At 33.9% G+C, this 16,734-nt stretch overlaps 1 protein-coding gene across 19 annotated transcripts in view; it reads left to right on the top strand.

The window, feature by feature from the left end:
- Positions 1-16,734, top strand: part of NRXN1 (neurexin 1) — a 1,135,337-nt gene that overhangs the window by 78,250 nt on the left and 1,040,353 nt on the right. The window contains exon 5 of one of the 19 annotated variants that reach the window (XM_042932234.1): positions 2,223-2,234. The exons of the other annotated variants lie outside the window; for them this stretch is intronic. Within the exon in view, the coding sequence (XP_042788168.1) occupies positions 2,223-2,234 (12 nt within the window). The remainder of the gene's footprint in view (positions 1-2,222; positions 2,235-16,734) is intronic. 19 annotated transcript variants of the gene reach the window in all.

Here is a 16,734-nt window from a genome sequence, read left to right as displayed (position 1 = left end):
AAACCAAAAACCAATAAACAAAAAACAAACAACCAAAATAACAAAAATCCAGTTCAAGTGTACAAAAAATACTTAGTGTTTACTTGCTTAAAATTAAATTCTAGGGGGAGGAGAAGGAAAAAAAAAAAAAGAGGGTACAGTGGGAGAGAGCCAAAGCATAAGAGACTCTTAAAAACTGAGAACAAACTGAGGGTTGATGGGGGGTGGGAGGGAGGGGAGGGTGGGTGATGGGTATTGAGGAGGGCACCTTTTGGGATGAGCACTGGGTGTTGTATGGAAACCAATTTGACAATAAATTTCATATATTGAAAAAAATAAAAAAAATTGAAAGGGTAAAAAAAATTAAATTCTAGGCTCCAATAATTATAAAGAGGTTATTCATTCAGATATATAATAGGGTATTTTGAAGCAACATGGAACATACTGACTATCCTTTGCATTATAGGACTTCTAGTATCCTTGACTCTTCCATAAGAAATGTCAGCACAGCCCCATGTTCTACTTATCTATCTCTCTATTTCTCTCTCTCTCTCTCTCTCTCTCTCTCTCTCTCTATCTATCTATGCAATCACAAATTTAAAAGATTTGTGCCTTTGGGCTGGTATTACCCACTTTGAGAACCATTGTTGTAAACAAATAAGGGGATAGGCAAAATTTAATTTATTTCTCTCTTGCCTTTAGTTGAGGCATAAATTTCTCCCTTCAATCAGATCTACTACCCCTGGCATTGGTTGCCTTCAGTCATTCTTTCATCCCATCCCTTTTCAGCCCTCATGTTGTCCTCAAGATGCATCTCCCAGGAAATAGTCTGGGCTTTGAGCCTAGGCTTTCTCAACCCTTATTACAGCTTCTGTTATTGAGGAGTGTAATAAAATCTGATAAATTAACTGCCAGCATACTACTGTTGACCTATAGGGACTTAAAGCTTTACTTGAAAACAATTGTATGTGTGTACTGTGTGTGTGTGTGTGCGCGCGCGTTTACCGAGATCAGAACTAATCATCTGTTTAAATTTCAGACCTCTACCATGTGTCTGTGTATCTGTGAAAGAATCAGTTTTGCTGGCTTTCCAAAGCCATTCCATAGTTTTGCTAGCCACCTATATAAACCAGAATTGTCAGGTTATTTAATATCTTGGAGATTCAGATTTTTCTGCTATAAAATGGAAATGATAATTAAAACTATTGTGTCTGTGATTATTAAATAGCATATCCTCTGTGTAACATTGTTAACGTAAACCCAAAGACACAGTTGATGTTAGTGCTTATTGTTATCCCAAAAAGTCTTTGCCTTTTACGTTGCTGTGGGTCTTTGGTTCTAAGTTAGGAGTGATTTTGGTGGGGATTGGGGAGTTTGTTACTGGTACTTAGTGGCTGGATGCTACTTAACATCCAAAAACGCACAGGACAGTCCCCTTAGGAAAGAATTTTCCAGCCCAAAATGTCAATAGCGATGAAGGTGAGGAAACCCTGCTATAGATATGTAGCACATAGTCTTCAATTTATTGTTAATATTTGCTTTTCATCTGCTTTCTTTTATTCTTGAAGAGAAAAAGCTCATGAAGTGAACTCAGATTCACTGAGTTATTTCTGTAATGAGAGCCAGCCTGAATTGCCACATACATATTCTGAGAAATGAATGAGAACAAGGTATATGATTTCACATGCTTATAAATACTTCTTTTAATTTTTACTGCTGTTTTAAGACCCATTCATTTTCATTTTCCCTTCTGTATAGCTTTCCTATTTGAATTATTTACAAAGCTAATATCTTGTCACATTGTAGAAGATTTGTAGACTTCAGAAAAGACTTCAGAAAAAGCAAATCCAGCCACTTTCTCCCACTACTTTGGGAAAAGAAATAGTGAGTAGCAAAGTGTGGAAACATTTATAGGTTGCTCTAAACATTAGGCCAGGAGATGGTTCCAATATTTTTAGTCTGCTTAGCACACAAGTAACCAGCACTTCCATACATGTTCTTGTTTTAATTGCTCTCTGCTGCCATCACATAATTATATATAAGGTCGCAAAGGAATTGTACTTTTCCCAGAATCTTCTTTGTACATATACCCTTCAAAAAGAAATAGGTGAGACATGCATAAATGATATCAAGAAAAGCCTGTTTGGGGCTCTGGAATCAGTCATCTGTGGGGATATCTGACCTGTGAAATGCAGGGTTAGCAGATGTTAGTGCATGGCAAGGGCTGGCTGTGCAAGTAAAAGCACTGCAGGAAAGTTTTTATTTTGAGTTCCCAATTTTTCCAAGATATCAGAAGATTCTCTCCTTGCAGAAACAATGAGAAGCTATTAGGAGAATGAAGGCCTGAGTAGGAATGCAACCACACCGTATATTGCTCTGCAAAACGTGTTCCCATTGGAAAACATTGCAGGATGTCTGGATTGCAACAGGAAGAAGGAGAGTGAGAGTGACCTTTTTATTCTGGAGACAAAATGGAATTACCAGATGAGAACTGTGGTCTTCTCTATGCCTTGTGTTCCCCAGTTTGATTTTTTTAAATGTGGAACTATATTAATAATGATTTTTTTAAAGGCTGTTTCAGTATGAGTATGTGTAAACTGTTCTGCCAAGTCTATTTCTTGATGTCATTTTCTGACCCTTGGAAACGTCAGAATTGAAATGAAAGGTAAGTGACTAAATTAGACACATTTTAAACCAAATACACTTTCATCCTGTTTGTTTATCTAAACTCCTATTTCAACTCTATATTGTGTTTGAATAGTGATTTGTTTTCCCTTTTCTTTTGAGTCCCATGTGTTGTTTGAGAAATGAGAATATGTAATAAGATGCATTTACAGAATTTTAATAAACTGGTTAAGATAGTGGTGATAGCCAGGGATTTTCAGGTTTTTTTCTCCTCATGTCCTGGTTGCACGGTCCTAGGCACAAATCTACTTATTAACAAACACTGGAGTAATTCAGTGTATTTATTCCCTTGGGTGTGTAGAACAGATATAGCATTTTTTCTTTGCTGCCTGGTTGTCACTTTTCTCAGCAAGTTTTCTTGGTGTACCCTAACAGCAGATCTAAAATCGATGGATAAGCCGTTTTGAATTCATGGAAATACCCGTTCAGTACATTTACAGTGTTCCGACAACTGTTCAGGACAAGGGTGTCTTTTTCATTGTCCCTAATTGTAAATTATCTATCATTTCTTATAAAAATAGAGCTCCAAACCTATAATTCAGTTGAGTGTCTTGACTATGGAACACGGACAAAAAGCAACCGTGCCCAATCAGTGACTGCCAGAGAGGGAGTTGTCTATGCTGTGACTACTCTGAAGTCCAAAAAGAGTTGCTAAGTTTTATTTTTACATTAGAAGCCTGGGGAACAATATGTATCTGGTGCCCCCTGAATCATCAGAATTCTTCTGAAATGAGTGAATTCTAAGCCAGTGAGAGAGACTTCAATAAGACTGGAGCAACCAGTGAACCCTTGAAGAGCAAACAGAATTTGGAAAATATTAACCTACCCATCAATATTTTTAGTTTTGATTCTTATTTTACTTCCTGGCATCACATTTAATACACTTGTATAAAATTATTAGTCATCTACTGGCTTTTATCCCCAAAAGTGAAGAAAGAGCACTTACTATATTTTTAAAGTACTTTTAATTATAATTGTGTTCCTCATGCAATTTAGTTGAAGTGTGTTTTTTAATTTGTCATCTGGCTATTTCACTTATAAAAGGTATCTAGGTATTAGTACTAATTGCTGCATATAAATATTTAGAAATAATACCAGATTTAGTTTGGTGAATCTTTAAATTGCCATGGAAATGTTTAATTAAGTCTTCCGTAATATTTAATAGTCACGATGATTTTAAAATGTTGTCAATATTAAAATGTTAAGATGTACATGCATTAACAGATAAAAGAAAACAAAAATCACCTCAGGAAATTATTTAAAGTGCACTTATAGACAAAGACTTATTTTTTCACGGAAGGAAATTGTGGTATCTGTACCATATACATTATAAACATATTCTGGGAAGAGTGTTTTGAAATAGTAATAGTAATATATTCTAAAATAAAGTGAATAATTTTCCAGCATCACCTGAAAAAGAATTTTTAACTTATTTTGAGATAAGTCAGTGTTTTACAAATGGCAAGGATGTATGGATGGGACCATGCTATCATCCTGAATAAAGGAAATCAGTACTTTACAGATTGTATAACCTATTAGATTGATACTCAGAATGATTAAAAGTTTTTTTTTTCTTTTCACTAGTGTGAAAAAGTAATTTAGGAAGTACACTGTTAAGTAGATATTATATATGTATATCTCACTAGAAATGGGGGGAACTCTCATAGTCTGTTTGGATGTGTACCTTTTCCTAAGCATTTGATAGAGGATTGTTCTATTGCTCTGTTAAAGAATTTTATGACACTGAATTTGTATTGATGGTTTTTAATCCTTCAAAGTACAAAGATAGACTCCACAATATAATCTAAGCACTATAATAAAAAGTTTGTTCTGCCTACTGTCTCTGTATCATGGATGAATTTATTATCTTACCCAGCACAATGTACTTTACTTCTCCATTACTGTGCGTGGGCAAACCATAGTTATGATATTGAAATGAGTAACTGTAGTAATAGATTATCATTTTGCTTGTTTCAGTTCTCTTAAATTATTGGATATTCAGTTTCAGAAGGTATTTCTAAATTATTCAGTAAAAATGATTTATAAATAATAGTAGTTGTATATTTGAGCTAAAGGAGTTGATATCTCTCCTTGATTCATCTCTTCATTTACTTGTTCACCAAATATTTATTAAATTCCTTCTGTATGTCACGGGTTATACTAGATGCTAAAAATAGGATATATTGCTTATTTTTTGTAGATATGTTGATTTGGTTAATTTATATGTTTAATTTCAGAAGTCAGCTCCAGCTTCTAGTACCCAAATTGATGTTAGACAAAATTGATGTACAGCTTTGTTGTGGAAGAAAATTTTGGTTGCAAAGGAAAGAAACATTGGGAAATTAAAGACCGATCATAACTCAGATAATCACTGCCCAGTAAGGGTTTGCCAGCAGAACAGAACTGCCTTTTTTGATTAAATAGTCTGTGTCAAGCCTCCAGAAATCTTATAAGAAGCCATATATAGGAAACTGATGAACTATGCAGTTCTATTTCATCCTTTTCTTCTTGTTAGATAGCTTAAGCAACATTCAGCAAAAGCAAGAATTATTTGGATTTTAATGGATTCCAGTGCATTCAGCACAAATTTCTTTAAGTCTGTATCACTTGACATTATCTCAGTGAATATGTTTGTTATCTTTCAAAGTTCAAATCAGAGATATTTAATGTTTGAAATTTGTTTTCCATCCCCCATTTTCAAGTATACTGAGGTGAGGGTAATTTTCATACTGCTTAGATTATCTTACAAATTTGATTGGTCTTTACTTGATTGTTACAGGTAAAAATCCCAATATAATGCCACACTGATAGAATGTAAGCAAATGGCTAAATGAGTGTCCCTACCCTCATATTGTCAGATATGAGAATAGCGGGGTAGATTCCCCACACCCAGAGTAAAGGAGTGTACTGGTTCAAAATAATCTATATGACAGCTTTTCCCAATGTTTACTCTAAGTATGGTAATAGGCTGCAACAACACAATACAGGATTTCTATACAAATAAATGTTGGAAATACTGGGTTGCGCAAAGGTATGCAGTTTTTTCCTTTTTTTGTTTTTGTTTTTTTTGTTTTTGTTTGTTTTTTTATTGCAGGACATCTCAGCATCTTCACTTGGTAATCATGCACTTTGAATCTCTGACAGAGGAGTATAAGTGTCCTAACCTTATGTGTCAAGGGCTCCTGGACAAATATCTCTTTAATACTAGTGTTCATAGTGTGGCAGTATGCTCATGTGTATAGTGTTCTATGGACTCTTTCCAAATATATTGGTCAAGGACTTCTTAAAAAGACATTTGTCATGACTAATGTACCTTGGGGTTGACTTCAGGAAGTGCTGCATTATGATGGCAGTCTGTAGGCTCCTAAGCCCACCTGATCTTTCGCAAATTCTAGAATTCTAGAGCAGCTGTGAGTGAATTTTATGCAACTTGCATCCTCTGAGGTTATCCCAGATTAGATGTGACTTCCAGGGGTCTTGAAACATAGAGCTGAAAAGAGCAGCAATTAACAGCAACAGCAGCAGCAGTAGCAACAGCAATAATAATGATTGACAAGTATATAACTTTTTTTTTTCAAAATGCTTTTAAATCTTGATACTTTATTTTTACAACAAACTTGTGGTAAATTCACTGTGTCATGTTGTTTTCTAATTTATGTTTGAGAATAACTTAGAAAGGTTCAAAGCTTGTCAAGTTTTTGTGTCAGGTTTATACTCCCCTACCCTCACCTGTTCTATAACTAATGATTTTCTAAAATAACATTTAAATTGTACTAGCTGAGAGTTAGGATCTAGAGCAGGGGTCAGCAAACTGTGGTTCAGCATTAGGGAAACTATGACCTATAATCATAGATCACTGGGAGAAATCTGGCCCAATGATTGTTTTAATTTTTTAGGTAATGTTTTATTGGAGCACACATTTGTTTATGTATTGTTGGTGACTACAACGGAGTTCAGTGGTGGCAGTAGGGACCAGATGGCCTGAAAATCCTAAAATATTCACTATCTGATCCTTCTTAGAAAAGTTTGCTCACGCACTCTCAACAATAGCCAAATTATGGAAAGAGCCTAAATGTCCATCAACTGATGAATGGATAAAGAAATTGTGGTTTATATACACAATGGAGTACTACGTGGCAGTGAGGAAGAATGAAATATGGCCCTTTGTAGCAACGTGGATAGAACTGGAGAGTGTTATGCTAAGTGAAATAAGCCATATAGAGAAAGACAGATACCATATGTTTTCACTCTTATGTGGATCCTGAGAAACTTAACAGAAACCCATGGGGGAGGGGAAGGAAAAAAAAAAAAGAGGTTAGAGTGGGAAAGAGCCAAAACATAAGAGACTCTTAAAAACTGAGAACAAACTGAGGGTTGATGGGGGGTGGGAGGGAGGGGAGGGTGGGTGATGGGTATTGAGGAGGGCACCTTTTGGGATGAGCACTGGGTGTTGTATGGAAACCAATTTGACAATAAATTTCATATATGGAAAAAAATAAAAAAAATAAAAAGGGGGGCCCTTCCTAAAAAAAAAAAAAAAAAAAAAAAAAAAGAAAAAAGAATAGTTTGCTCACTCCACATCCAGATCATGGCCTGAACTAGACGCTATGTATAGATGTTAGAATGCTGTTTATGTCATATATTGTGTTTATAGGATGTGATGATTAACAGAAAACATGGAGGTAGTTTCCCCAAAAAGAAACCTACATTTGTAGTGTTAGTGTAAATGATACTAGTTGTTAATTTACACACATTCCTATGCATTAATTATGGGTTTTAGCACACCACAGTACTAGCTGAGCCTGCGTCCTTCAACACAGAGGGTTATTTAATTATTGCTGCTAGAGGCTTTAATCAAGTCCTTCTTATAGAAAACAAACAAATGATTAGCCTTTACATTGCAGGCATAAACAGGAATTTGACTCATGAATTTCCTAATTATACTGCACCATTTTGAAAATCAGTTGGCATTCAAATTCTTGCTGTTACTCCGTGTACAATTTCCTTTTGCAAGATAGAAGTATAAGATAAAAAATTGTTGTTAAATATGTTAAGATTCAAGTTAGGTTTAATTTAAATATTTTTTCCCTACTTGCTCATACCAAACGATTAAATTGAAGTGGGGGAGTAATTAAGTGTTAACTGTGTGTCAGCTACATGCTATATATTCTATATGACTATCACTAATTTATTCTTACATTGATCCTATGAGGTAGGTTTCATTATTTCCATTTTAAATATGAGGCAATTGAGGCTCAGGATGTGAAATGACATGCTCACTGTCACATCAGAAAGTAGTCTGTGATGGGACTCAATTGGAACTCCTAATCTCTGGGACTGGCTCTGGCTTCCTTCCACACTGCCATTTTGCCTCAGCCACAAGGACAAGGGCCTATTCTCCATGATTTCTGTGACCGGTGCCTAAAATGGATAAGCTCTTCCCAATTTTTCTTTTTTTTTTTCTTTTTTTTTTTAAATTTCCAATACGTGCCTTTGGTTTTGCATAACAATTGGCAAGTAAAATTCACATCCCAGGTTTATAGCACTAGAATATCCTGATTACTCTTTCAGCCATGTGAAAAATAAATTATGAAATTAGATCTACAAGTTTCTTTTTAATTCCATCTAAACAAAAACAACCAAGTTCTGCATATTTTGAGTGCTGAAGCCAATTTTGATGTTACCAGAGATACAAGGTGGGTCATAATTTATTCTTTCCACTTCCATCATTTGACAGAAATCAAATGCCAAATCTCCCACAAATAAAATTTGCTTCTTATGTAATTGTCCTTAAGGAGTTCTTTGGAAGAATAAGGAAGTGTATCTATAAGAAAGTATTTCCCTTTCGGTACTAGTTTCTAGCATATTCTTAGTGTCTTTGCAGCATATATTATATTCTGAGAATTATTTCACAGTGCATTTTTCTTTACTTTGTGTGGAAGACTGATCTGAGCTAGATCATGAGCCAAATTCTTTTATTTTCCCAGAGCTGCACTGAAGTGCTCACAGACAGGAATTTTTATTGTGATGATTGCTTCTTGTTCAGATCTTTACAAGACCATTGGGATATTTCCTAGGACAGGATTCTTGATGGGAAGACTTACGTGGTGGAGGTTACTCTTGGTAAAGGGTCATAATCCAGTCCAAGGTTTTATAGAACTTTCCACTGTTAACAGAAGATTCTACTGGACAGTCCTGGTTTAGAAAGTAAAATAGAAAAGTTCTTAGACTGTGTATCTTTTTGCTAATGGCATTTTTGTATTAGTAGCTTACCCACTCTGGGTTTCACTTTTTTCATGTGTAAATGTAAAAAAAACATATATATGAGTACTCCCATCTCTTTTTGATGCAGACAAACGTTAAATGATTAACTTGCAAATTTTGATATATGTGGTTTCAGATGCTCTCTTTTTTTTTTTTTTTTTTTTTTGGGAGGGACTTAGTTGGTTACTCTTTATCATTTTTCAAACCTTTCAATATGGGAATCTGTTAGAAAGAAAATTAGAATTCAGTTTCTTATTTGAAATTCATGTGAAAAGAAAAAAAATAACCAATTTGGGTTATTTTAAGGAGTTTAAGAAGTATGCAGCTTTGATCTGATTTGTTAGCTGAAGTCTGCTTTTCAAACAACTTTGGCTGTTATCTATACCATTCATTTTGGAGTTTCATTCATAGTTATGATCCTGAGGCCAATTAACCAAGGTTTTATCATGTGTTATAAAAGTGGGCCTTTGATTTGATTTTTTTAATCTGTTAAACAAGATAATATTCATTTCAGTTTTAAAATTGTGGAACTCTGAATTTCTGAATACCATTGCACTTGGGTTCATTATAAAAAGATAAATTCAGTCAGAATTTATGGGGCTGTAAATAGGATTAAACTACAAATAGCAAATAATTATGTTTCTTAGTGTGTTGTATTTAAAGGTAGGTCTTGGGGCACCTGGGTGGCTCAGTCGGTCTAAAGTCTGACTTCAGCTCAGGTCATGATCTCACAGTCTGTGAGTTTGAGGCCCATATCAGGCTCTGTGCTGACAGCTCAGAGCCTGGAGCCTGCTTCAGATTCTGTGTCTCCCTTTCTCTCTGCCCCTACCCTGCTCATGCTCTGTCTCTTTCTGTCTCAAAAATAAATAAAAACATTAAAAAAAATTAAAAATAAAGGTAGGTCTTGTGTAATGTCTTTACAGGAAAGTCACTGAAAACTTTAGTTGAGTACTATATGACTCTATACAATGGATGATTCAGTTATTTCTGCCAAGTTATCTACAGTATGTAAAAACATCCTAATCAACATCCATCCCATTGGAATCAGAACATGTCTATCACATTTACCAGCTTGGCGTCCCTGACGATCATATTTAGAAATGAAGAAAACTTTAAATTATGTATTTCTCATATACACAGTTGATGTAGTTGCTTAGAATTGCTTTAATTGGATGGAGCATTTTAGTTTAGTAACTACCCATCAAGTATCATGATGGCCAATTTAAGTGAAACATGAGATGACTATTCTGACCAAAATGCAGAAAATGCTGTTTTAAATTAAAAAAAATAAAAATAATGTTTTTTTATTTTTGAGAGAGAGAGAGGGAGAGAGACACAGAATCCCAAGCAGGCTCCAGGCCCTGAGCTATCAGCATAGAGCTCAACATGGGACTTGAACTCCCAGCTGTGAGATTATTACCTGAGCCAAAGTAAGATGCTCAACAGCCTGAGCCACCCAGAAACCATGAGAATGTCATTTTAAATACTACCTTTCTGGGTTTTTTTCTAAGTTTATTAAGGCAAAAATTGGAAGGAAAACTAAAATTTATTTGAGATCATCTTAAAATGTCACCAGTGTAACCATGCTGAAAATTCACATTCTATCCAGTACAAATATGTGAGCTTAAAACATGTCATTATAATTAATAAATCATACAATTTATTAAAATTATGAAAAATTTAATTCATATAATTTCATTTAAATAATTTTAATTTAATTAAAAGATTTGTTTTTATGGATATCTTACTATATGTATATCATGAAACATTAGATTACATGCAGGAAACAGTGCTAGTATTTCACAGAAGGTGATTTTTTTTTTTTTTAAAGAAGCTCCTTAAGCCATTATTTTAGTGGGATTATTTGCATTTCAATTTTTTTGTTTTAATTCAAATAATTTGCTTCCTATAAATATGGTATAAGACTTTAGGATGCATGTGATTGATAAACCTCCATGGTATGGAGGAAAGAACATATAATTTGGGGTCAAAAGAGCTGATTTCTACCATTTAATTGTTCAATTTTCATTTATTCCCTCATGTTTATTGAGTGTTTACAATGTGCCAGGGACTGTGCTAAGAATTGTGTATGAAGTGAGGAATAAATAGGTATTATGTGCACCCCACTGGATTTTAATAGTTACTTTCTTAACTGATCTTGGTCCACATCATGTTAATAATTAATAAGATTACATAAATGGTTTTGTGAATTTGAGTGCGGTTGTTGTATTTCTGCCGCATCACCATCATCATCTTCATTTTCAGCTCTACTTAAGAAACAACAGTCTATGAAGGAAAATAATTTAGAAATGTCCAGCTAATGCATCTCAAACTGGCTCAGAATATTTTAATAGAAATGAATACTAAAACCCTTTGATTTACTTTGCCCAAATAAAAGTGTTTCCAGTTGTTAAAGTTCTTTACTTCTGATGTGAGAATACAGAAACTAAATTTAGCCTTTTGTGGCAAGTAAATTTTGCCTATGAAAAGAAACTTAATCATCTTCATCCCACATTGCTAGCTTCATAGAAGTTAAGCAGGAAATTAATATTGGAAATTAATTACTCATTAAAACACACTTATTAAGCAACTCTTATATGTACACACCAGGCTAGCAGCTGAACAAAGGAAGAGGAACAGAGAAGACACTGCTCTTAAGTAACCAACAGTTTGTATAAGGAAGCATTAATTATAATAATGCCATGGCTAACATCACTAAATAGTATTATCTACACATAAAATGCTTTACAATCTGTCATTATTGAATAAGTGGTTTTGCATTATTTTACTGCTATGAGCCACAGCCTCTCTATGGAACAAGTTAAACACTTAGCACATGGGAAAATTAAAGAAATCTTCTAAAAAATTGTATCTAGATTCCTAAAACTGATTTGTGGTGGCAGAACCTAAAAGGATCCTAATGAAACATTGAAGTATTGCATGTTGTCAGGAAATCCCTAGATTCTCTAAGGATTTCTAGTTTTAATGATTCAGTGTACTTGTTGACTCTCTCAATTCATTCAAATCATTTTTCCTTTCACTCTGTGAATATTTTGTTCCTATTTATAAATTTTAAAGTGTTTGATTTAGTTATTTATGTTGATAGACTCATGTATGGTTATCAAGTCTGTTCCCTTAATTTCCATTCAAAGCTTTTCCCATACTACTCTAGGAGAAGCATATCAATTAAAAAAAAAAAAAAAAAGAAGTAGAAGAAGAAGAAGAAGGAATCCTCTATTCAATATTTTAAAACATAATGACTTTTCTACTCTTTTTCCATTGTTTTTCCCCATAGGTTGAGTATTACTTGCAAATTGCACATTTTGAATATAATTTACTTCAGATAGCTATAAGGTACACATTCCCTAAGTTCCTACGTACTGCCATGAGCTACCTTTGTTAACAGGTATTAGCCATTCCGCATACTGTACATGTGCTACTAGAGATTTTCCTCCGTTATTGTAATAATATCAGAAATCTATTAAGTTTTGTGTCCTATTTCTTATTTTATGTAAAGGTGAGTTTTCTCTAGTAATGCAAGATCTAAAATAGTACTGTCTTAATTCAGGCTGCTATACCAAAGTATCATAGACTGAGTGTTTTGTAAAAACCAGAAATTTATGTGTCACAGTTCTGGAGACTGCTAATCTGAGATCAGGGTGCCAGCATGGTGAAATACTGGGGAGAGCCCTCTTCCAGGTTAAAGGTCACTGACTTTGTGTATCATCACCTGGTGGGGAGCAGAGAGGGGAAGCAAGCTCTCCAGGAACTCATTAGGGCAGTGATGTCATTCATGAGGGCTCCACTCTGATCACCTCATGTAATCCTGATTATCTCCCAAAGCCTCCACCTCCTAATATCTGAGGAGTAGGGTTTCAACCTAGGAATTTGGTGTGGGGTACAACCATTCAGTCCATGACAAATACTGAATCAGGATGCTGACTCTGGTTCTGCAACATATGTTTTCTTCTTTGGAAATAAGATAAATATATGGTTATGTTGTATAATCTCATTCAAGCCTTTCCAATGTCAAGATTGGACTAAGATGTTAGATGACCTCAGTAACCTCTAGAATCAGCTGTTCTCAATACTTAATTTACTGGACAATGGCTCTTTGAGATAACTAGATTAAATGTTATCCATTAAGGTGTTGAGGCTATAAATATTTTTTTCCATTCTTATATTGCCTCATTTCCATTACTGTGTACAGTTTGGATGTCACTAACCAATCAGGAAAAAAAGCACTTTTCAATAATAAAGTGGACACTGTTCAACTTTAAGAATAAGCTTACATTTTTTTAAACACTGAAAATAGACTTGGTAGGTTTACTCTAAATTTTTGTTGTGCATCTTACTCATTTTTATGGAAAACTTGTTCATCATTTTATCTCCTAGATATTTTTGCCACTTTTTTTTTTCTTTTACTACTCCACAGTTAATGCTTCCATATTCAGAGTTATTTTTCTGTTCTTCCTACTCATAGTTTTTATTGCTTACTCAATGGTGCATTTGTTATCATGTAATAGCCCCTTAACAGGATCTTGGACTTTTATAGAATTAACTAGAGGTTTGAGCTGCTCTTTTTATTCTTTTATATTTCTTTTCTCCTGTATTTCCATGTTGCAGAAATGCTGATCCCTTTATTTCCCCATTTGGTTTATTTACCCTTAATGTAATACTCAATAAGAGGCTTATTTTATAGAAAGGGAAATCTTTGACTTATTGTAAGGAAAGGGAATTTATTGTATGAGATTATGGGATAGAGGGTACTTTTTCTTAATCTAAAAACTACTGTTGCTATTAAACTATTATGTAGTTTACACATAAAGTCAATGACAAATAATATTAAATGGAGAATACTGAGAAAGTGTGGAGAAAACAAGAGAAAAGATATTTGATTGCTTGTTTAATTTACTTAAAAAATCAAAACATATTTAGCAGTTTCTCATTATCTGTGAGGCTCAAGGGAAGGGACTGATGACAAAAAGAGTAATAACTGTCTAGAGCTTATATTATTCAAAGATATTTTGGCATGAAAGCAAAATTTTTATTAAAGTTATTTCCCAACCTGTGTTTTTATTTTATAGATAAAATGGTAATATTGTATAGTTCTCCACAGTATACAAATGCAATAACTATATCAAATCTAAATTTAGGTGTTCTTTTAAAAATATCATTATGAATTTAAATTATCTCCCTTTGTAACGAAAAAAAGGAAACAACATATACATTATTTGAACAGCTGTATATTCAAAAATATTACCAGAGAAGTGATAACTTGCTTAAAACCCCTGGGGCGCCTGGGTGGCGCAGTCGGTTAAGCGTCCGACTTCAGCCAGGTCACGATCTCGCGGTCCGTGAGTTCGAGCCCCGCGTCAGGCTCTGGGCCGATGGCTCGGAGCCTGGAGCCTGTTTCCGATTCTGTGTCTCCCTCTCTCTCTGACCCTCCCCCGTTCATGCTCTGTCTCTCTCTGTCCCAAAAATAAAATAAAAAAAAAAAAAAAAAAAAAAAAAACCCTTAACAGTACTGCCCAAAAGCACTTCCTGTGATGACAGAAATGTTCATAATCTGTGATGTCCGGTCTGGTAGCCAATGACCACATATGACTGCTAAGAATGTGGAATTTGCCTATTGCAACTTAGGAACTAAATTTTTAATTTTATTTAATTGTAATTCATTTAATTGACATGTAATTAGGCATATGTGTCTGATGGGTAACATATTAGTGCAATTAGAAAATGTTTTTCTTCTCTAATATAGACAAACATAAAGTTAAATAAGAGGGAAAGATAAAGAGAGAAATTTATAATTTATGCATTGCTTATTTATTAGTAGATAAATATATTTCCAATGAAGTAAAATAGTAGTAGTTGTGTTATTATTGATGACATTATCAAATATTTTTTGTAAATGGTTTCTTATTCTATCCACAGTAACTTATGTAGGAAAATATCTTTATTAAGAAAAGTATGAAGGTTTGAATTTGTTTTTGAAAGAAAGTATTAAATAGGTATGTGTGCCTGTGTCAGAGATATGGCACACATGCTTGTATTAATGTTTAGAGTGGAGCTCATGAAGTGATTACAATATCATTGCCACACATTTTAAATCAATATGTAATAAAGTGTAACTTGAGATTATTTTGAAAATTAAATCTTCAGTTTGGGTCAAACGAATTCAGACTTTCCAGTAATCAGCAGTTTACACATATGTCAAGAAATAATTAGTTATATCATATCATAATCATACTGTTTCATTTTAAATAATAAAATGGACTGTTCTGAATGATGGCATTAACATTTCAATATGTTTAATAAGAGTCCAAAAAAGAAATCTATATTTTAACATGTTTTCTTAAGCAGCAAATAGCCATTTTAGGAAAAGATAAGATAGGGAATTATAAGGCTACCTTTAAGGCTTGTATTTGTGGTGATTTGATTTTATGGGTCAGTAAATCAGCAGATAAAGGGTAAATTGTTCAAGCTCATGGCTGCCTCTGCAACATGGGCTTGCATTCATATGGGCATGAGTAAGTACTAGATATTAGGCCAAACAACTACATCTATGAAATCTTTAAAAATATAGAATTTATTTTACCGTTTTAGCCTTTAACATCAAGATTTTTTTTTCTAAGTTTATTTATTTATTTTGAGAGAGAGAGAGAAAGATATGTGAGTAGGAGAAGGGCAGAGACAGAAACCCAAGCAGGTCCACAATGTCAATGCAGAGCCTGACGCAGGACTCAGTATCATGAAACACAAAATCATTACCTGAACCGAAACCAAGAGTTGGATGCTTAGTCAACTGAGCCACCCATGCACCCCTATTTTTTTTTTTAAAGAAAATAGGAGTTTGGACAATCTATTTGGTTATTCTTCCTACTTGTCTATTGAGTCAAATTTTAAAAGTTTAGAACATGCTGCTCAGTCCCCAGATTTATCACACAATGTGTGTGTAAAAGGAATAAAAGTAGTATTTTTATCAGATTTGCATTTTATAACTAAAACGAAAGGGAAAAAACACTCTATGTGGCAAATGCATATTATATTGATTAACCTTCCAAAATATTAGACTAGGAATGAAAGTGTCCTTTTATTTCAGATATTTTTAAACAGGATGCAAAATTTTGTGTGCTGTGAATGAAATGAATCCTTTAAAAGTATAAGAAATGTGTGGATAATTTTTCCTCTTGTTTCTAGTGGTTAAAATGCCCATGGGTAAACACATTTACAAACCTGTACTGCTTTTTTCCTTATTAAAGTAGGGCAAAGGTTTTCTAAATATGCTTTTTGTTTGTTTTGTTTTGATTCTTTTGGTCTGTTTGTTTTGTTTCATTTATTTTTTCTTTTGAGAAATAATGTCTATAGTACAGAGGAGAAGAATGTCAGGGCATTCTTTTCTTCTGTAAAGGAAAGTAAACAGTATTAGATTTTCTTGACTTTACAGAATCAACACACAATGCAATTAAGAAAGGAATATTTTCTGTAAAATACTTCTGCCTTCTTACAAAAGGAACAAAGAAATAATAAATACAATCTTCTTACTCCATATTATATTACTATTTTTTAAAGTGATGCTAATTGATACATTTGGTAATAGTTCCAGGAACATAACACAGCTTTAGTAGACATGCCAGCCTTACCCTATATTATTCAAATTCCTCATGTTCAATTTCTTTTTAAAGCAATTTTTGAAATCCACACAAACCTGGACAAAGAGCCTTCAAACATACTTTCTATACACTCTTACCATCTTCTCCTTTCTATTTGGGTGTCTTGGGCAAGTCACTGAACCATAGCAGATTA

Source organism: Panthera leo, chromosome A3 (genome assembly GCF_018350215.1).
Source record: "Panthera leo isolate Ple1 chromosome A3, P.leo_Ple1_pat1.1, whole genome shotgun sequence".
NCBI lineage: Eukaryota > Metazoa > Chordata > Mammalia > Carnivora > Felidae > Panthera > Panthera leo.
Note: the sequence above shows the minus strand (reverse complement) of the source record. Positions and strands in the feature narration are given on the sequence as shown.